Below are 22913 nucleotides of genomic sequence, written 5' to 3' on the forward strand. Positions count from 1 at the left end.
AGAAGAAAGGGATTAATCTTATCCTAATCACCTGAACTCTGTTCATTACAAAATTGCTTTTCAAGTGTATTTGAAAAGAACAGATATACTTAAAAAACCCCAGCCTTGAACAAAATCTCCTTTGAACTCCCATCATCCCAAAGCAAACTTGACCATCATATTTTCTTAATGTGACTTTATGTATTCTTCTCAACAAGTAATTCCTACCACTGTTGACAGATGTTAAGATTGTGCAGTTACATTTATGGAAGGAGAATTTTGCTTAATTTACAATAAGCACAGAGCTCAAAGATGCTGAAAACAATACTTTAATTATCTCAAAAAATACTGCAAGTTTCAGCTCAAGACTCAGATTTAACATTATCCACACATAAATGTCATTCCCCCAGCAGTAAAATTTGATGAAGCAGCGTACAGCAAACAATTGCTACATACAGTGTTTGATGCTGGGTCTCTCTTAAAATAAGCAGTTAATCTTGCTGGGCTAAGAAAAAAAATCACAACCTTAAATAAACGGACTTGCAAAATCCTTAGAATATGTTACCCCGGAGATTTGCTTTAATACCTATACTTAAAGACCATTTTTCAGAAAGGAAAATGATCTCTAAGTATAAGAATACAATGTACCATTTATACTGTACTATACAAATAAGTATCTCACATTAGAAAAATACAAATTTCATATAAAACATCATTTTCACAATCTTTATCTTGGAATGAGAATGTTAAGTCATGCTTGCAAAAACAGAGCAGAAGAATCACTGTAAAAGTACCAAATAGCTCAAGAGCTGTTTGAAAAATTAGTAATACAACACAATACATTACATTTTTTTCCACTGGTGAGAATTATACATTGAATAAGTCCTTTTTTCAGATCTGAACATCTGAGAAACTCATTAGACTGATTTAACACTGTATTGAACTTCTCTCAATATCAATTTTTTCCTTACTTCAGTGAACAAAGCATTTGCAGGTAAGTGATGGGAAAAGAAAACAAACCTGTGTTGTGGAAGACATGAACATTGTGTCTCATTCTTCCATAACAAAAAGAAATAGCATCTTGTTCAATAATAAAACTGAAAGGAATAAAGTTCAGAGGGTATAAGAAGCTTGGTTATGTTCAAAGTCTGATTCAATGCATCCTCTTTCAATGCACAGAGAAATAAGGAAAAGGATTAGGCAGAAGAGCTTAAAGCTGCCATAAAATAAGTGCACAGACTGTTCACTGTACCTGGATCAGGCAAATCCCTGGGATCAACAGAGAATGTGGAATGAATGGCTCAAACACAGCCCTGTGAAGGAAGACTTGGGAATATTGGTAAATGAAAGACTACAGATGAGCTGGCAATGTCCACTCACAGCCCAGAGAGCCAAACGTGTCCTGGGCTGCATCCAAGGCACTGTGGGCAGCAGGAGAACCAGGGGACTCTGCCCCTCTGCTCTGCTGAGACTCCACCTGCAGAGCTGCATCAGCTCTGGGGTCCCCAGCACAAGAAAGAGAGATGCTGCTAGAGGAGGGCCACAGAAGAGGTCAGAGTGCTGGAGCACCTCTCCTATGAAGATATCCTTGAGAATCCTGAAGATTATCCTAAGAAGATAAGGCTCCAAGAAGACCTCACTGTGGTCTTTCAATATTTAAGGCCAGGGCAGAGGGAGCTGGGGATGGGGGGAGAGGAGAGCAGCTCATAAGAAAGAGCAAGAGACCAAGCAACTTCTCCAACTGCCCCTCATTTGGTTTGGAGTTTTCTTCTAACAAAGCAAGATAATTTTACTTTTCATTAAATGAATAAAAAGTTCAAGATTATGTTACAGGTGAGAATGGGTTAATGAGGACACCTTTCAGTTGCCTGGTTGATGTGTGAATAATTCCAATTCATTCTTACTGTGATTTATTCTAAACAGTTCAGATTAAAATCACAGCCTCGATAGGAAGGGACCTTAAGGATCATCCAATTCCAACCCACTTCCATACTTTTGCACCAGTAAGAGATTAGTAGCTGCTACCTGAGTTGTCAGATACTGGTTGCAACAAAACATCACAAAGCACTGGGCTTGCCACGTTATCAGAGGTGCCAAAAATCTGGATCAAAAGGAAAATCATCTCTGCAGTCAACACAGAGAGTGTGCATACATCATCATGGCATGTGAGTTATCCATATGTCATGGTGGGCCTTTACTCTCCATTCCAGGCTCCAAACAAGCCAATAATTCTGTTTTCCATTCAACAGACTCTCAGGAAAAAAAATCACTTTCCTATATGTATTTGGAACAGAATTTACTAGATGATGTTCTCAGTCCCTTATAGCTCCAGATTCTATACATTACTTAGGGGGCCAGCGGGAGTGTGCCAGACACCATAAGAAAATCTTAAACTCACAAAGCAGCATCTTAATCAGTGAACTTTAGGATGTTTAGCAAGCAAACATCTTATTAGAGAGAAGGGATACCACAAACTGCTTAGAAATACATTGAAAATCACTGAAACATTTGAACACAAAATTCACATCTAAGATACTCACTAGTTTCCACACTCTGTGGAACAGTTTGTGATCTCAGAACAAAGAGTAGGATAGAAACTAAAACAGGAGCTGCCCAAAATAAGTACTAAGGCTTAGAATACCTGGATTTCTTTTACAACAAATATTACCCAGAATTGTAATGACTCCTGATAACATATTTGTAAACTTTATTTTCTGAAACAACAGGTATTAATGCTGTATCTCATATTACACAGAGACACCATTTTTAGATCTTTTTTTTTCTTTATTCTTCCAGTAAGTAAATACAGGTATTCTGCATAACATAATTCTTTCCTTGTCACATGAAACAGTTTAGAACAAAAAACGTAAGAACAAAATTCAGAAAATTGAAATTGTTTGGAATTCCTGACATTATCTCCAGTTTAAAAAAAAAGGGGCAATTAATTTAACAGTAAGAAGCTATACACAATTCAGAGCTTGATTTGAAATTCATTCATTAGTTTTCCCCTTTTTTTGGTTTAGAATGCATTTTTTTAATGTAAAAATATTTATCAACATTCATGGCTTGTTTTGCAAATCAATCTGTGCAATCATCGTCCAATCTTATGGACACTGTACTGCATATGATAATCTGCTTAGTCATGATCTTACACTAGGACTATTATTGAAACATTGGTGTATCTTTACTGCTTTCTAGTTTTACAGTAGGAAATCTATGAAGGAAAAGTTAGCTATTAAATCTAACCTTGAACTTTTACTGTCATTTGATACTTTTTTTTTTCTAATGGACATAATTTAAAAAATAACAACATGCTTGAAAGCTATGGGTAGTTTGACATGACACAGAATTTCTGGGCCATGTGGTGTGCTTCTCTGCATCTGGTTTTCCTTCTCTCACAGGGAGCAGACCATGCTTCCACACAGATGCAGACCAAAGATAATAACTGGAGTGTCAAGGGCTTGGAAAAGTCTTGTCCCAGTATACTTAAAAGAAAAACTATGTCAACTGGATTAAAAAAAGAAAAAAAAAGTACTACTCTGCTTCTCACCAAACACATCCAATTCTGCATGAATAAAGAAATCTTGCCTGCAACCACTGAAGGATATGGGTGACTGATATAGTTTTGGGCTTAGACAGTGCTGTGTCCCAGCAAGAACACAGTTCCTCCAGACTCTGGGATCGTTCCAGTCACACTGTGATGAACCCACGCCACCACGACCGAAGGGCTGCTCTCCTCTCCAGCCTGAATGACACCGTGCCTGTGACACTGCCAGAGGGGAAGGCTGGCAGGTAAAAGGGTCACCTGCCAGGCAAAACTTCTCACAGTGAGGTTTAAAGCGCATCTGACACATCTGGAGGCACAGGATGAGGATGCAGAAGGAGCTCTGAGCCCAGTTGGTCGTGCTGGGATGATTAAGTTGTCATTTGCATGCCTTGGTCCTGACATCTATCTCTCAGACACAATTACCCAAAGGGCAAGCACTGACTTTATGGCAGTTTTACACTTACAGAGCACTTAGAGAAACCGGCCCTCAATTTGTACATGGCGTTTTCTGGATTTACCAAAAGAATAAAAATGATTGAGGGCAAAATCTTCTTACTGATCAGTTATGAAATATACACACACTACTTTTTTAACACAAATTGCAGAAGTTTGTTCCATTCAAGAAAAAGATCTTCTGAAAAGGGGCAATTAGGTGGCTTCTGTTATCACAGATGACAAACATCTAAACATAAACAAAATCAATACTGGAAATTTCTAAAGACGTAAGTTACCCTGAAATCAATTTCCATAAGAATGAGATCTGGATGTGTGACTAAAATTACACTATTTAGACTGATTGTCTGAGGATAAATTAATCAAGATGATTAAAAATTCCTTTTTTATATCAACAATTATTATACACTTATTTAATTTAGTAAAAAGCGTAGTATAAATTACACTTTAGAAAACTATTTCCAGTAAAAATATGGGGATATTTTTTCTTAATAATAAAATGTTCTTTATTTTTCTGCTTTTAATTTTTTTTTCTTAAAAAAAAAATTAAAAAGGTATTTGAAAAAAAGTCTGTATTTCATGACCTGGCTGTGGAACATCCCAATGATTACAATTCAACCTACAGTATTGATGAGGTAACAGCTTATGATTTTTCCCAATAATCCTTGAAAAGTGTTTCAGGATTTTGAATGTTTATATCAGCTTTAAAAATTGCATGTCACAAATTGTGGAAAATATTTTAAATTAATAAATAAAGAATTATTGAATTACTGAAGATTTTTTTTTTTAATCTGTTTATAATTTTTTTTTTTGCAGTACTGTCCTGGTTTCAGCTAGGTAGAATTCATTCTTTTTTTCTCAGTAGCTGGCACAGTGCTCTGTTTTAGAATAGGATGAGAATTATGTTGATAACACTCTGATATTTCAGTTTCTGCTGAGCAGTGCTTACTCTAAGCCAAGGACTTTCCAGCTTCCCATGCTCTGCCAGGAGCAGATTCCCAAGAATGTGTAAGGAAGCACAGCCAGGGTGGACCCCACTGCTCAGGCACTGCTTGGGCATCTCCTGTGATATTTCCATGTCCTACACTGTAATTCTTTACAACAGGTAGCACACAGCTATGCACAAACAGGTAATATTGATAGAAATGTATGATCCAATATATTACAGCTAGCAATTGCTATCTGGAACTTACCTAAACGTTTGTTCTTGCTTTACTTGCCTGGCTTGACACACTTTCTCTGCATTCACTAAATATTGTGTGGATTCCAGCAAAATTACCCTGGAGTATGACAAGCACACATAATGACTGCATTTTTAACTTGCAGAATGAAGATGAAACTCAATTTACTCTAACTTTTAAATGCAGTAAAGAAGCTTATTATCTTCAATTAAAGATACTTTAAAAGTACGTGTTGTGGTTTAACCCTGGTTTTTCTGTAAAATATCTTCTCCCTTGGTATCAAACTAGCATTTCCTAGTGTTATTTGCAAGTAAACAATATACCCCCTGATGAAACACTAGATTGTTCAAAACAATTACATAAAACCAAATTACTTCATCGCTTCATTGATAATTTCCAAGGGAGTTATCCAAACCATAGGACTGATTCAGCCCCACTGACCACCTCAAGGATTTCAAAATAAAAGACAGAAGCTAATTAAACTCTTATGATTCCTACACATAAGGCTTAGAACAATGGAAACAGTCCTCTTACAGGATTGTTACTGTTGTTGTTATTACTATATGTATATACCAATCCTATTCTGTAGGGGAAAGAGAAGTTTAATTTGCAGCTTCTGCAACATGTATATTCATATTATATAAAAAAACAAATTAAAAATCTTGCAAAAGATGGTTCTTCCAAATAAATGAATGAGACGAACCAATGCTTAGCTCTAAAGTCAAAATATGGAGTCAGATCCCATAAATAGATTTTAAAGAGGTACAACAATCTATTTCCTTTGTACTAAGGAAAGCAACATTTATAACTCTGCAGTTGTTGCAGCTATGATGAATACAAATTAAAAGTTAGACTAACTGATAATGATGAAAGCCCCAAGGCAAATGCATTTTTTTTTTTTCTTTTGCATGCTTAATAACTTAAACAGCAGGATAAAGCAGATTGGGGAAAAAATAACCAACTATTAATTAACATGGCTTGTTTCTCTTTGTAATTCTGCTGGACCTCAGCCAAACAGAAAAATACAAGCAAGGTTCATGAACCCTGTTTGATTAAAGCTCCAGCTTTACTGCTTACACTGAGACGGATTTCAATTAAGGCTTATTTATCTTCTTTATTCATTATGATAGCTTCCACTTCGTAGTGCTTGTAACAATTTTGGGAATGTAAATCCCTATCATTTAACCTCCAGGTTCTACGTTTTTAAGAAGAAGAAAGTTATGGACAAGAGTGGATAAAACAGCATGATCATTAAAGACATGTCTTTATATCACTATCTACCTGAATATGCCATCAGTTCTGAAAGGATTAGTAACATTCACGTTAAATTTCTTCAGCTCATAACATGGGGATCTGCATTTTATCATACTCTAAAAGAGAACAAAAAACACAAGGCCAAGAATCAAGTTAGGATCCTTTTTTCCTTCTTATCTTTACATGTCCTCTATTTTTTCTCTTACCCCAACCTTCCTTTCTAACAGAGTCAGGGGCTAAAAAAACCCAAAACCTGAGAGGATCACATAAACACCATCTAAGTTCAGAAGTCCACCCAGATGTGCTCGATGAATGGGGATTACAAACACAGGCCAACCTGCCCTGCATGGGACATATCTGACAACCACAGAGTCTCTGTGGTTAAAAAGCACAAATAAATACAGAAACATCGAACAAAAGCTTGTGGTCCATCTACATGTGACATCTGAAATCACCAGGCTAAAGCACAACAACACCCCCATAACAGAATTTCCAGTAACATTCATTTGCTGAAAGGGCTCCAGATTTATTTTCAGAGCAATCAGTGTAAGCTTTTACAATTTATTTAGGACACAAATATGATTTATGTCCTTAGGAATCTTTCTTATTCCTCTAGGATTTTTGCTGCATGTTCATAGTCTAATACTAGAAATCTGAAAATTCACAGGTCAGAGGCGAATGCCGATGCTAACTCACATTTTCATTCTTATCTCGGTTCCCATTAGTTTATATAATACACAGAATAATAATATTTTTTGTGACAATATTAATCATACACACATAAACTTACAAGAGGCTCTATTTTCTTAACTTCAGATTTCAGAGAGAATGTCATTGTGGCACCATCTGCTCCATCAACTTTATCTGAGATCAGTATCAATACTGCTTCAGCAGGGCGCAGGAAACGAATTGTGAATTCCACAGTCACAAAGCCTTGTCTCCTATGAGGAAAAAAAAAAAAAAAAAAGGCACAAAACCAGGGCTCAGAAATTACTCAGAAATGTAATTTCAGAGCACATTTCAGAGTCTTTGTAAGGGAAGAGTCTTAGAAAAAAAAGCAATTTCTTTTCTCTGAAATACTTTGTTGTGGCATAATCTTCTGCCTAAGAGTACCTTAACATTCTAATAAAGGAGCATTACAGATAAAGAACAATACTGCTTATTGCATTTTATATCAGCACATAGCTTAATTTTTCTTCACACACACCAGCACACAAGTTCTCTTTCACTGGAGTATCATCCTTAGTTAACTGATCCAATTTATGCTCCCCTGAATAGCTTTTTGTGGCGCAGATCTAGATTCAAATTTTCATTGAAGAGTGACAAAGAAATTAGTTAAAAACCCTTCAGAATAATCAGTAAAGCTGAGTAATTAAGAGGGAGAAAAAACAAACTTGTCTTGTACAAGCAACAGCTTCTCCCTAATGGGAAAACTGGAGAAGACCACACAGAGAGAGAGTTTAGGTACAAATTTAGACTTCATCTGCATCAATCCTTCAGTGAAGCAAGAACAATAAGAAAACTTTAGTGCCTGAAGCTCTCACTTTGAAGCTCTGAAAATGTCTCTCTGATTTTGAGATTAGTCTTAAGAAGGCAGGAAATCTCCAATTGTCAATTCGGAACATTGATGATGAAATCCTGGAAGTTCTGTAAACCTGGCTCTTACAGCTTTCAAGTTTCTACTGCAGAGCCCCCAGAGAGTTCCATTTAAGACACTCAGGAGTTGCCAAATCCCCCAGAGTCTGAGGCTCCTAGGTCACCTCACCATTCAAAATGTTCTGAAAAAAACGTGCTGTGATGCAGGCACCCAGAGGAATAACTGCCTGAGACATACACTCCCAAAGCCACTTTAAGGACCAAGTTATAAAAAGTCTGCTCTGGTAACAAATAAGAAGGACAGGCAACAGCAGTGTACAGCACTTTCTGCCTGATCTTTGCCCTCTGACTCATGCAACAGCTGAGAATTTGAATTGTTGCTTTCTCTGGCAAAACCAAAAAGTTGTTTAGTTTGTATCTCTATTAATCCGTGTTGTGGTCAATATAAAGTGAGGGCAAAATCATGTTATGGAATTGTTCTATAACCTTGGGGGTTTATGCTATTTCTGTTGTGAACTGCCAGTCTACATGACACAGTGCAGGGCCCTGGAGAGTGGGAATCTCAGATCAAGAATTAATGATGCCATATGCAACATATGACAGCTACACTGGGAATGTTATTCACATCACTATAATTTCCAAATCCACCTACAGCATAATGATTTAACATAAAGAACCTGCAAGACTCGCATATGTCTCATCAATTCTTGGAGTTTTTAAACACTTGCACCAGAATATTAAGAAAGCTATTAATTTCAAAGAACCTATTTTTCATTTAATGATCATGACATTATGACAAACTCTGCAGAGGTACTGTGCATGACTGGCAATTCCACAGGTCCTTATTTCTATGCAATTTTTCAAACATTAATTTCTCTATATAATGCCAAGCAGCTCAACAACAAGGCTGTGCACATTTTCTTCTGTCTTGATTTTGCTTTGTGGTTTGTTTAGGATGTTTTTTAAAGGTGAAGTGAAAAACAGCCATGGTATTGACCTTTCATAGAAACACACGGTATTTTCAAGGATTACATTTATATGATAACTCTTATTTGAAGTAATTGCAAAGAAAATGGGATCAAATCAGCCTCACAGCTTGCTGAAAACACAACATTATTTGTTGTTCCCTTTGCATACATTTATAATAGGCATGTAATTTAATACTGACATACTGATGGTTCTTAAAGAGCGCTGTATTTATGTTGAGTCATCTTGAATTTGACCATCTATATTCAAATTTTTTTTTATCCTTCACAGTTTATTTACATACAAATGTTGACCTTTTTTTTCCTTTTTACAATGCATTTTATCTGTAAATAAAATATCTTGATATTTTAAGATATCTTGCAGATAAACTTTAAAACTGTTAACTGAGAGCCAGAGTCACTACTACATCCCTCTTGTCTTCACTAATTAAACAGGGATTAATGAAATTCCTGTATTGATTCATAAAACTGCATAGCACAGAAAGAGCAAAATGTACTTAGTGAATAAAATCAACAAGATGGTGATATACCATGAGCATTTCTGCGACCAGAAATTATAACCTAATGCTTTCCCAAAATTAAATCTCTCTCAAATCCTCAGATGTCTAATCTTAGACATGTAAGATGTACAAGTAACTACATCACATCCATCTTGGTTGGGAAGAAGGATGGGGGCAAAAAGATGCAGTGTAATAATACTCAAACCTGTGTCATGGTCTCTTTAATTCCCAGTCATGCTTAAATTAAGAGTAAGAGCCAAAATCTGAGACTTCAGAAGAAAATAAACCTACCCGCTCATGCTCCTACAATGCAATTATGTACAAAATGTAAATCAAGTTTTGATATATAGGAAAATAATATACATTGGAGACAGATGACTCCTGTAATGATCTGATGGCTTATATATTGCTCTTAAAGCTCTATTGAGCTCAACTGCAAGAGTCCCACTGAAATACTACTCTAGATTTGTTCCAGGTTAAGGAGAAAACCTGACCCCTATACCGGCTAATACTGCCCTGTTTGGAGTTGTACGCTTTTCTAGTGTTCCACCACTCATCAATTAGTAAATTTCTATTCCTGCAATTCTATAAATAATAATATTGATAAGTCATCACTTACAGTGGGGGAATGGTAGCAGTGTTTCCTTTAGATAAAGAGAAATCATCAGCATCTCTTCCCACAAGAAGAGCGTTGTATGCCAAAGTCTTATTGCTTGGGTTTTTCAGGCGCACCTACCACAACAAAAACAACAAGATCAGCCTATTTTTACTCAGTTTTCAGACTATAAAAGATGTGTTCTGCAGGTAAGTTCCAAAATACAAACTAAGGATATCACAAAATAAGAAAGTACTTCAAATAACTGGGTATATAATTTTCCTTCCAAAGGAGTGTGGATTTCCCATGGACTATCCAACCTTAAATTTTGAAAGTACAATGTACACCACACTCCTATGCCTGTGAATCTCTTATTCCTCTCTTTGATCTCAGATTTGTCAAATTTGCAGATTTTTTCATGTACTTTCAAGCATAGGGAAAAAGAGAAGTGAAATCCCAAGACTGAAGAGAATAAAAACAGAAAATGCACACTTTCATCTTCTATACTTACTAGCCAAGTGACACAAAACCTATTAATTCTTTGTTGTAGCTTACACATAATATAAACACACATATACACACAGTGTTCCAACCTTGCATTACTATGGATAGATATAAATTAAATTTTATCAATACCTGCTTCACAATAGTTGCATGGAGTGCACCTGTAAATTCTATAGTGCTCCTGGGTAAGTAATGAGGGAGAGTGTAATACAGGTGGACACACAAAATAAGCATCATGACAGGGTGTGGATCACAGATATCCGTGGCCTAATATTGAAAACAAACAAACAAACAAAAAAACCCATATTCAGTTAAAATTTTTCCTGTATAGTCTAAAGATAGGGAAAAAAAAAAAAAAAAAGTTAATTCTTATTATACAAATATTTTAATCTAACCTGTAATTACTGGATTATTCTCATGGCTAATGTGAATATGAATCTTGTCACTGCATAAAAAAACTCCCTAATTAATGAAAACCACTGACATGCTCTGGTGATAAACCTTGGGCGAAAATTAAGCTCAACTTTTTTCCTGAAGGTTCAGCAGAAACAAATTCTAATTTTATTAAATGGAGCATTACAGAAAAAACAAGGAAATGGTACTGTTGGGAAATATATATATATCTTTACTATCTTAAAAAAAAGAAAATATTTTCATTCATGTAAAATATCATCCCAAATATTCTTACATACAGTTTTGCAATGGTTTTTGTAAGCAATTTCACCTTGCAAATAACAACAATATATTTGTTTCTATTGCAGGTACATTTATACTTTCAAAAATTGCTTTACAAAATGTAGCAAGTATTCCTGCAGGTTAAAGATTTGATTTACAGAAATCAATTTGTGCGGCAGCTGCAAAACATGTCAAACTTTAGTTCTCAGCAATTCTGGTATGGCACTGAGGAGAGTGGTAAAATTATTTGCCACAGAATATGAAAAAGGGAGAAAAACAACATTTACTCTTCTGGACTCTTTTTAGTGTTGCAAGATAGATGTATGGACATATTTATCATCTTAACCATCTGAGTTAATTTTTATTTTCAGTTAAAGTTTATTTAAGGTTTTCAAGGTAAAGTTCTCTTGCCCTGTGCCCAGCCAAGCAGCTCATCCTACTGCCTGCATTTCTCACACAACTCCTCCTCAAACTTTCCAAGAGAGTGAGTACATAACTAGGCATTGAAATTTCTCTGCAACTCTCCATGGCTTCCTAGATAATGTTTGTCCTTGTAATTCTCAAGATTAACTTCACATATTCTTCATGCACAGATGGAATAGTATGTCTCATCTCGCATTTCTATTTAATTCTTTCACCACTGGTCGAAGATTTGAACTTCAGGATGCATTCACTATGCAAAGTAAAAAAGCCTCTTCTGTGCCAAAAGCTTTAAACCTGAAGCCTGAAAAGTATTCTGATCTTTCCATTCATTTATCTCAGTAATGGCTATTGAATGTTAACCATTATTGCAATATGGCTGTGGTTTTACACCCCTGCTTTTCACTCTTCCTGAATTTTCATTTAAGATAGAAAAGATGCCAGACTAGATTATCTGTTGAAGACTTTCTTCTGCCACCTACTTCTTTCTACCCATTTCCAGTTAGATGAGAATTTATTCCCTCAGAAAATACAATTCTATCCTGTGATGAATTCTTAAACTCTATTTGTGCCACTTATCTAGTAGTCTAAGAACTAAATTTTTTTTAAAAGAATTAATTTCTTAAAAATATTCATCAGAAAATTCACAGACAGTAAATATTATTTGCTTTAAAAGACACATTCGCAAAAAATAGCAATAATTATAAATTAATAGCAATAAATAATAAAGTCTGGAATAAATTTCCTTTACTAGCTATTCCTAATCACGGCACCTTCCATCCTAATCTCTTTATATTACACATTCCCTCCATGTGGCTGCTCTCCACCATCTTACCTTTTAATAATTTATTTTAGATTTTCATCTGAATCTTCTTCAAATCAAAGCATTTTAAAACTTGAAAATATCAAATACAAATTTAAAACATGCAAAAAGCCACAACTAATACTCTAGGATTGAATTGCAAGTCATGATTAGAAAGTAGAAACCATTTCCTGTCCAAATAACTCCATCTTAAATCTACACCTTAATCCTTAAAAGGATTTTAAAGCCTTGAACTCCATTAAAAGTGTAATTTAAACCTGAAGAGTTGCAAACACTTGAACTTCTTTATTATTACAAATTTTTAGATTTTTAGATTGGAAATGCCAGCTGTTCCAGACCTAACACGTCTCAGCTTGTGCTGTTAATTAATGCAAATGTCCTGAGAGCTCAAAAGCAGTGAGTGGCTGAGTCAAGAACTTTGCCAATGCTATTGGAACATTTTAGCCTGCTAAATTTCAGACAAGATTATCAGAAAATTCTCAAATTAAGAGATTTGAGCATTCAAAAGGATTCATGTATTTTGCTACTTTTATCACTGCAGAACAAGATAGTTCAGAAGTTTCTACAATAGCCTTACAAAAGTATATATGAATTTTGATAAACTATGTAAAATGTACCCTTTGAACTTAAATACAAACCTTGAAGAGCCAAGATCTGTTCCTTTTTCTGGTACTGATTGTGTACCTTTGTTTAAATTGTTAGTCTGTACAGAGTGGATTGTCCCATTTATTGTAGACAATTTAGTCTTAAAACGGGTACATTAAGGAGAATATCCTAGAATTCTGCTTCCACATCTAATGTGTTCAACACCCTTTTCATATCTAGCATCAAGCCTCTGCCCTCATTTTTTAAAAGGCCTGTTTTTCTTAAAAGCTGAGGCAGGATATGCCTTTGTTTTGAGGGTTATACCCAGATTACTTTTTTGCTTCCTGTCAGTCACAAAGACGGGAAGCTGTAGATTTTCTTTGTTTAGCCTGTCACAGCAAAGTCATTTCTAACAGAGTGGTTTGTACGAGGAAGCGGCAGCAAGACAGCAGCTGATACAAATGGAAATAGCAGGGTTAATTTTTCCCTGTAATCTTAACACAACCAAATGGAAAGAGGGAAAAAAATTATAATTGAGCTTCATTTTATACTACTTTGTTCACACAAATAAGCTCTACCTCTGATTCCTAATGTCATTAATTTCTTTGGAAAGTTTCCTCATACACTTTGAAATACTGTGTGTATTCTACTGCATCTTCTGGTCTTCCAGCCAGCCTAATAAGCTCCCAGAGATACAAATAACTCACAAATATACTGTCAAAGAAACGCAGACTAGGAGCAGGAGAAAACTGGGTTTGGGGACAACAAAAAGAACAAAGGAACGATATCTAACCTAGGTAAGGTCACCATATATAAAAAATTTGGAGCCACAGGTCAATAAAAAGCAGAGAGATGTAAAATGTTTACTAATATAACAGATAACCCAAGCAGATCCTTAATGGAAGAAATTATCAACAATTATCAACATTGTATTCATCCCCAAAAAAGGACACCAGAAGCTGATGGTTTTGAGAGAGTGCTGCTCTCACCAGCATCCAAAGCTGCTGACTTCTATGTGCATCAAACCTGGGCCAGAAATCTCATGGACATGTAACTGTTACCAGACATTCATATAAATTTTTTCACCACTTCTTTTTATGGTTAAGTCCATGATGTTTGTTCTTAAACATTTTTTTAAATTGCCTTCCAATAGTAATAATGAACTCCACTTGAGTTTTCACTGTGTGGTTTAGGATGCTAAAATCTGAACTGAATTAATTTATGTTCAGCTAGTTGTGCATGCACAATTCTACAAAGCAAGGAATTATGGAAATTACTTCTAATTAAGTCTATTCATATGCAGCAGTATTCTGGTTTCCATCATATAGTAACACATCCTGAAACAAAACTGTTTCACTACAATCTTACCTTAACTGGATGTGCAAGACTACTACACAAAAAATCAAAATAAAAATGTTAATATATATAAGAGCTGCTAGTATAAAATGACCTACCTTTATGTCTATATCCAGACCGACTGAATGCAGAGCCTTCACAAGTATCAAGGAGTTGTGCAGAAACTGCTCAGGAGTTCTTGGATTAGTATACATCTTTATGAAGTGGGTGGGAATCTAGACAAGACAGAGGAATCAATCTCAACCTTCCACTAGGCAAAATTACTGATTTTGTATTTTTGCTCATTCAGCAATCAATAAGATCTAAATTTTGACCTGAAATTCCCTGTTAATAATAAATGCAGTAAAAAAGAAAAAATACCACTGAAATAATCCCCTGTAAGTTGCTAAATGTTGGGGTGGTTTGGTTTTTTTTTTTCCTTTTTAAAAATACTATAGGCCAAGAGTTGCTGTTAAAGAAAGTTCCCTGTCCAAGCACCCAGGAGCCACTTGAGCTGGAACTGAAGTGGGACCTTGCAGTGGAAAGGCTGCAGTGAGTGATGGATGCCCTGCTTGACTCCCCACACACCCCATTCTCACACTCTCAAACAAGATTTCCTTACTGTCTCAACCCTAGGTTTCCCATAGCAGAGTCTCAGCCATCTGGATCCTCAAATTAATTTAATCTTAGTGCAATAACAGAGGAACACCTGGAGCTGGTGCCTCTGAGGAGGGACCCCCCACGCAAAGGAAACTCTGGGCTTTTACACACCCTCAGTCTGAGTGTGTGAAAATCTGGGATCTTCCTGCTGGATCCTCAGCTCCTGCCATGTCTCAGGTCCCCAGAAGCTTTGCTATGCAAAGTGTCAGTGCCAGGTCTACTTCCTCCAGCTCCATGTGCAGCTCACATCACAGCCACACGCGAGCTGCCTGCACTCAATGCACTCCCCAGCTTTGCAACAGAAAAGAACGCCTGAACACGCTGACATTCATAAACAGCATAAAATTTGCACAGTATTAAAAAATCCTTCTTACCAAATATGGACAATAAGCTGCTACCTGCGCTGCCAATACCAGACCATCAAGAAGATCCCGGTCAAAATTCACTATCCATCTCATGGGTGGTATTCCACCTGATCAAAACACAAAGCAAGATTCATGAGACTCTCTTCTCCTGAAGACACCTATTTTTTTCTAGATAGATATGATAACTACTTGAAATCACTGAGTAGAGGAAAGAACATAAAAAGGCAACATCCATTCCTATGTAGAACGTCACTGGCATATTTCCATTTCAGAACTGATGCTCAAAACTTGAAAAATCTCACTTAGAATACTGTAACTGTTCACTCTGCTACAGCATTTAAGAGTATTCATCACAGCAGAATGGAAAACAAATAATCTAAACTTAACTTCATAGATTAGGAGCCTAAATATGTAAACTTTATATTACTGTAGGTCTAACATTAATAGAGCTATTGAAACTCATGAAAATATGCAGAAATCCTTAAAAGTTGAAATGCTTAAGACACAAAAAGGAAAGGTTACTGATTTTCTTTAAAGTAATATTAAATTATTTGGCATAAATGCAATATAAATGAGAGCTAACAGCTCAACTATTACAGTACAAATCACAACTTCTACAACTGTTGAAAACCCCAATGCCTCAGATTGTTAGATAATTTTTTATATTTCTAATGTTTTTATTAAAATAAAACTGATTATTAATACACTAAATGTAGTTTATTTATAATTTCTTATTGGAAGCATCCATATCTTAAAATATTTAACACAGCATTTACACAACTTTAGTGCCACAGGTCCAAGATCCCAAATTTAGGAAATACTTTGGATTTCAGCCAAAGGCAAGGTTTTCATCTAGACTGGGATCGAGCTTTCTCATATGGGACAAATGATATAGGTTCCATTTTACTATTACACTTACAAAAATTAGTTCAACCCACAACAAACCCCTGTACCAGATGCTAGGCAAAATCTATCTGCCATTCTGCAGAAACATTCATAGACTACAACTGAGTCATCATCAAAAAACTTAAATGTCTATCACTTCACATCAACTTGCAGATGCTTCAGTGCACTCCTACAGCTGTAGTAAGAAAAAAAAGGAGTAGATGTTGCACAAACTTAAAAACAAAGGTCTGTAAATCCATCTGAGCTTAACTCTGTGACACTGGTAATGATTTTAGCTTGCCCCTGCTTCAATGTAGTGATATTTAGGCTTGGCCCAAAATCCCTTATTTTTTCCTATTCATGCTGTGAATCAATTTAGGTAATTTTATTCTAAATTTTCATTCAATATATTTTCATTAAATATATTTTTTAAAAAAAACCAACAGTAGTTAAAAGAGCATTTGCATGAATATTTAAGTTTTCAAAACAAAATTAAAACTTGCATTAATCTCACTGTGCCAAAACTATTTTTCCTTATTGTTTAACTGAAAAAACTTTTTCAAGCAGAAAACTCATCTTTCAAATCTTGAAAACCCCATATTGGAAAGCACCAAAGATGGAGTCTGACTGGATATATAACATCTTCCTGTTACTTACAACAGGAAGAGATTATAATAATATGGGCCTCAGCATCTAAATTGTAACAGTATTAATTATAACTCAGTTCAAACATACATTTAACAGATATCTACAGTAGAGACATTTGTTTCATTCCATCTGCTTGGTAACATACCTGCAGTTATTTAAAAAATATTTAATGTAGTCACTGCAAAACCAAACACTTTAAAAAATAGGAAAATACATTTTTGAAAGCATACTTTCTTCCTAAAAAGTTAGTCTTTCTAAGTTAAATTCATGATTTTATTGATCCTAGTTGGGACCTATAAAAATCAATAAACTGTCGTCTTTTTTTATTAATAGAGTTCCGACTCACTCTCAGCACACAGTATCTATATTTTTAATAAACCACCATTTTCAAATTTCTATTTTTAACTTTTTAAGATTAACTATTTCTGCTTTACTAAGTCCAATATAGAATTATTCTTCTGGGTACTAATCTAAATTGATTCGCTGAGCATGGTTATCGAAGCTCATTAAACCATATGCTTTGATCAAAAAAAGTAACTATTTTTTATCCTACCTTCTATTTTACTTTAAATATACCATTTGCTGCTTTAGTCTACTGCTGGGGATATTACTTGAGCACACTTAAGCAGCAGCAGCTGTGCCTGTATCACAGAATCACAGAATGGTTTGGGCTGGAAGGGACATTAAGGATCATAAGCTCCAAGCCCCTGCCACGGCCAGGGACACCACACACAGCACTTCTGTACTTTGTTGTGTTCTCACTAATCCTTGCTTTCATGCTGGTAGAACTGTCTGTGTGCCAACACAGTAGCTGGGGAACAAAGCTGGCTTCAAAAGAAAGAGCAAAAAATTCATTTACTGTTTAATCTGGCTCACCCAATCCAGTTTTGCCATGCAGCCACATAAATGTGCCAGTGGAAATGAAAGATGGTAGGACCAATTTTAAAAAAAACATTTACTGAACTATAGCTTTATAGTTGTGTAAATGGGAGCATAACAAAAAAAATAAATGGAATGTTTTCCCATCTTAGCTAATTAAATATTTCTATAAGCATTTTTTTGTTGTTTTTCAGTTAATCCTTCTACTATCAATCAACCTACTTAACTCAAAGGCTTGTGAATAAATTAGTCAGAAAACATAATGTATTTTTCCTAATTACATCAAATCTAGCAGAACATCTGCCAGCTAACCACTCTAAAGTAATTAAGTTTTTAAATACAATTAGTCAATTTTAGTAGAAATAAACAATAGAAATCAGAATTATTACTCAGGATACCTCTAAGCATGTAAATATACTGAATTTCATTTGTACTGGTATTTCTTGCAGGAAAAAAAAAATCCAAGTGGAGCTTTAAGATAAAGATTTTCATCCAATGAAATGATGAAAACCTGGCCAAAAATAGTTTCAAACATGAATGGTAGCAGGTAGCAAACAACTCTGTGACTAGGGGCAGGGGGAGAGAAAATTGTCCACACTTTCACTTCTGAATTGAGACAGATTCCTGCTACTTGCTAGCTGCATCCCAAAAGGGCTGGCTGCAAATTTTGATAACACCAAGACTAAAATGGCACATTCTAAATCTCCCATTAATGAAGAGGAGTGAGACAGAAACCCCAATTAGGCAGAAAATAAAGTGTGCTCTGCATACAGACTAATGAGATTGGGAAAACTGGGGACCTGGAGTTATGAAAAGAAGAAGAGGCAAAAAAGAAGCATTTCCAAAAAGAATCTGTCGTCTTGATGAGACAACAGGGGACTGGAAAGAAGGTGAAAAATATTCATAACTGGAGGAAAGATTCTGGAAGTGGGAGAAGATTCTGGAGATCAGAGAGATGCATCGAGACAAATGCCACAGGATGTCCAGGGACTTTGGATGGACATGAGATTGGTGCTCATGAGCAGCAGCAGAGCAGGAACTTACAAGACTTCTCCCTGATGTTCCAGTGGCCTCCCTGGCACAGAGGGATGTGGACAGAGTGCTGTGGAAGCAGTTGGATGTGTGAAAGGGTAAGAGCTGGTTCTACAATAAACCCAGGATCCTGACCCATCAAAGGGTTCTTTGTACTCTGTCTCACCCATGACAAGAGGTGAAAATACTTGGTCAAAGAAAATAACTCAGCTGGTTAGCTTGGAGAGGATGTGCAACCACTTATAAGTGCACTCAAACATTTGTTAAGATTATGGAAACCTAAAATATACTGCAAAAGGTCTCTGCAAGGGACTGAAATAAGAGTAGTGCTGTTCCACTTGTTGATTCCAACCAGCACTAGAGGAAAAAGCATGCACAGTCCATTCAGTGATTTTTGGACCAACTTAACTCTTGAATGTATTTACTTTTAATAGTTTGGGGTGGCTTTTTTAACATGTAATGGTATCATTTTGCATGCATGTAGTAACCAAGCCTAACAGCATTGTCTCCATCTCTCTTGTGACAAGGTAAGCCAGCCCTTGAAGACACACTGCTTGCTTCATTCATGAAGCATTTCTACATAGAAGCAGCAAAGTTTTGCCACGGCACTCTAATTATTGACCACTTTTTCCTTTTTTCTTTTCAAATTTGTTTTAAAGTAAGTCCAGATCCACTGAGTTTTTTAAAATTTGATGTTCTTACCCTGACAAATCAATAGAAAGTCTACAAGGTTTTGAAATTATTTTTTTCGCTCATAATCTATTATTCACAAAAAAAAAAAAAAATTAGATTTGAATCCTCAAGATTTTTTTGCAGGATATGAAAACTATTTTCCAAATTGAGATAATCAAGGGAATACCTACAACAACTAAACAACTATACACAAAAACTTCAAACCACTTATTTGTTGGCAGAATACCAAACAACAGTCACCATAAACTCCTCTAGGTCAACTTCTTTTTATTTCTTTGACATGTAGATGATACGATGGAACAAAGAAAAATAGTACATATTTTAACTTCAGTAAGATCTTGATTACATTCTCTGTCATAGAAAAGCTATGAAAATGTATTCTGGGAAAAAGATCCTGTAAAGTGAAGCACAAACTTCACTGGAAACAGTAACCCTAACTGCTATCAGCTGGCCACAAAAAAATCCTAGTTTTTTTACTTTCCAATATTTTCATATGCAATTTTTTAAAAATTGCACAAAATTATCTTCTCCAATCTGGAGATAATATAAAACAGATTAAAGAATTGGCTTTGGGAAGAAAAATTGGTTGCAAGTATTCAAAAAGAAAGGACTATAATTTAAGCTCTTGAACAACTGGAGTAATGATCTGAAACAAATGGGATGAAATCCAATAATGATGCTTGCAGCATACTACAATTAATTAAGAATAATTAATTACGCAAGTGCTAGATGGAAAATTGGATAGCGAGAACTTCTGAAGAAAAGAATCTGGAGAAAACACTAAATCCAATACTGTGGCAGAAAAAGCAAATACTGTGCTAGCACGTATTAATAGAAGAGCTGCATCTTAAGCACAGAGACTGATCTTTTCACTGCGGTTCATTTCTAGGCTCAGCTGGTATAGAAATCAGCAACGGGCACCAAACTTCAAGAGAAGGAGCAACTAAAAGAGTTTACAACAAAAAACCCTGAGCTGAGCACACTCAAAGACTGCAAGAATGGAAATGTTTTGCCAAGAAGGGGGAAAGAGAGAAACTGGAAGAGAAGATAACAATCTGCAAATATGTATAAGGTTACTAGAAAAGCAAAGATTCATTACACGTCTGTCATGGGCTGGCACAGGCTTTTAGTTATGGAAGAATGTCGAGCGTTTTTCCCAGTCACAACCTTGGAGTTGCTTTAGAAAGGACAGGGACCTATCAGGAGGCTAGTTTGGGATATTGGCATCTGTCTTGACCACTGAGAATGTCAAATGTGACTTTGGGAACTACCCATATAAAAAACCAGATTGCCGGCTGGTCTCTCTGTTGCTTTTGGGTCAGTCACCAGGTAACGTCGTGGGCAGCAGAGGAGGGCCCGGCTCAGGTCCCTCTGCCCTTGGGTGGCTGGGCTGGGCCTGGCCAGGCCTCCGGGAGCCACTGCCCGCACGGGGAGAGACCCGGGCTGGCTGAGCCCCTTTCCCCTGGCTGAGCCCCTTTACCCCGGCTCAGCCCCTTTCCCCCAGCTGAGGCCCTTTCCCCTGGCTGAGCCCCTTTTCCCTGGCTGATCCCCCTTTTCCCTGGCTGGTCCCCCTTTCCCCGGCAGTGCTGGCCACGTGCCCGGGGCCGCAGCAGAGGGGGCCAGGCCATGGCCCAGCTTGGTGGCCGCTGGCAGTGGAGAAAGAAGGCCTGCAGCTCTATAACAACTCTGAGCCAAGCCGCCCTGGATGAGACCGAGGGGTGGAAAGGAGGACATCCACCAGCCTCCCCCATCGGCGCAGCTTTGCATCTCTGCAGCCTGGGGCGGAGGGCACATGGCCACTGCAGGCCTAGGCAGATTTAACCTTTTCCTGGCAGCATGAAGCGTCCAAGGACTAACCCTTCCCTGAGAGAGAAGAAAGAGACAGAGTGGACGCAGAAAAGATACTGCATAAAGTCAGTGGATCAAGAGTGAAAGAATTCATAATATTATTGGACAATGAGATCGAAGTGAACATTTTTAACTGGACTTCTCTGGGGTAAACTATGGAGAAATGGACTGTTACTTGTAACATCTTAATGTTGTTTGGGGGAATGCTGGTTCTAATCAAAATTAGGGATTGATATGATTTGAGATTTAAGTGAGAATCTCAAAGCCCTCGCTCCTGGGTTAAAAGGAGGTCTTAGCCTTTGAAACAAAGATGGTTTTAGAGAGAAAGAGAATCCTTGTTTTCTACTGGAAGAAGCATTCTTAAACAGTACCCCAAATACACTGAGAGACCCATAAGTAGCCAGGGGAAATGCTGCTAATGGGAGGGACAGGACAATCTGCAAAAATTCCACCCGGTTGCAGATTTGTGACGCTGGGAGCTGCAAGACTGTTTTTGTCTTGCGGCGAGCGTCTCCATGGTACTCTAGAGGGACTCCTCTCCCAAAGTGATGAAGGATTATGTTTAAATGAAGCTGACTGAAAGTTACAGTCAGTTATGTTTCTCTATGTTGTTTTGCAAGAAAGTTAACAGTTTGCAGGGGGAGGGAAGAGTGTTTTGGAGTTTCATTCTGTTTTGTTTTAGTTTTTTCCCAACTTTCTTTTTTCCATCCTTCTAGTGTGTGTTAATAAAACTATTTGTTCATTTTTAAGCTTGAGCCTGCTTTGCTTTCTCCTGACCTTTCTTCCAAAGAAAGAGAATAAACACTAAGACCACTACACTAAATTTGGCAACCAGAATTTGACGAACATGAAACCACTACATTAATTGGTGTTTTTGACGGTTATGAATTAAAACCATTGCAACACCATTATTTTAGAAGAGAAAGGATGGACTTAACATGAAATTTCCTGTGTTAGAGTTTATGTTAGACAATAGGAAATTCTTTCAAATGGAAATGAGTGGGAAGTTCTGGCAGATACTGCCTTAAGTGGGTTGTGGAATCTCCTTTTTCAGAGATTTTTGTAACAGCCTAGGCGAATACCTGTTTAGTACACTACAGGTATATTTAGATTAGTCTTTGTACATGGGAATAAAGCAGATTATTTCTGGTCTCATTCTCCTTTTCTGGGATTTACTGTGGGTTCTTTTTAAGTTTCACTTTTATTACCTGATCTGGGTAAGTAGAAATATGATGTATTGGAATTATCTGGATAAGAAGACCAGTAAGACCACTGTGACATTGCACAGTGTAAAAACTGGTCTTATACCAAGGAATAAAACACTTAAAGGATCCTATTTAGTTTAATCTACTGAGTTTAAGAACATCAATAAATCTTTATTTAATGAAAGTACTGTATGTCTTGTGAAGCTTGTTCTGCTGTTTTCACAAATAATAAAAAATGTAAATTCTTGCCATCACTAGAAAAATC

The 22913-nt window shown here is 36.5% G+C and overlaps 1 protein-coding gene across 1 annotated transcript in view; it reads right to left on the reverse strand.

Annotated features, from left to right (window-relative positions):
- CFAP47 (cilia and flagella associated protein 47) overlaps positions 1–22913 on the reverse strand; it is a 267594-nt gene that overhangs the window by 171169 nt on the left and 73512 nt on the right. Inside the window, exons 34-40 of the mRNA XM_040055880.1 lie at positions 15468–15565; positions 14553–14669; positions 10728–10862; positions 10116–10228; positions 7205–7355; positions 6442–6530; positions 5173–5259 (exon numbers count right to left, since the gene is read on the reverse strand). Of these exons, the coding sequence (XP_039911814.1) occupies positions 5173–5259; positions 6442–6530; positions 7205–7355; positions 10116–10228; positions 10728–10862; positions 14553–14669; positions 15468–15565 (790 nt within the window). The remainder of the gene's footprint in view (positions 1–5172; positions 5260–6441; positions 6531–7204; positions 7356–10115; positions 10229–10727; positions 10863–14552; positions 14670–15467; positions 15566–22913) is intronic.

Source organism: Hirundo rustica, chromosome 2 (genome assembly GCF_015227805.2).
Source record: "Hirundo rustica isolate bHirRus1 chromosome 2, bHirRus1.pri.v3, whole genome shotgun sequence".
Taxonomy (NCBI): domain Eukaryota; kingdom Metazoa; phylum Chordata; class Aves; order Passeriformes; family Hirundinidae; genus Hirundo; species Hirundo rustica.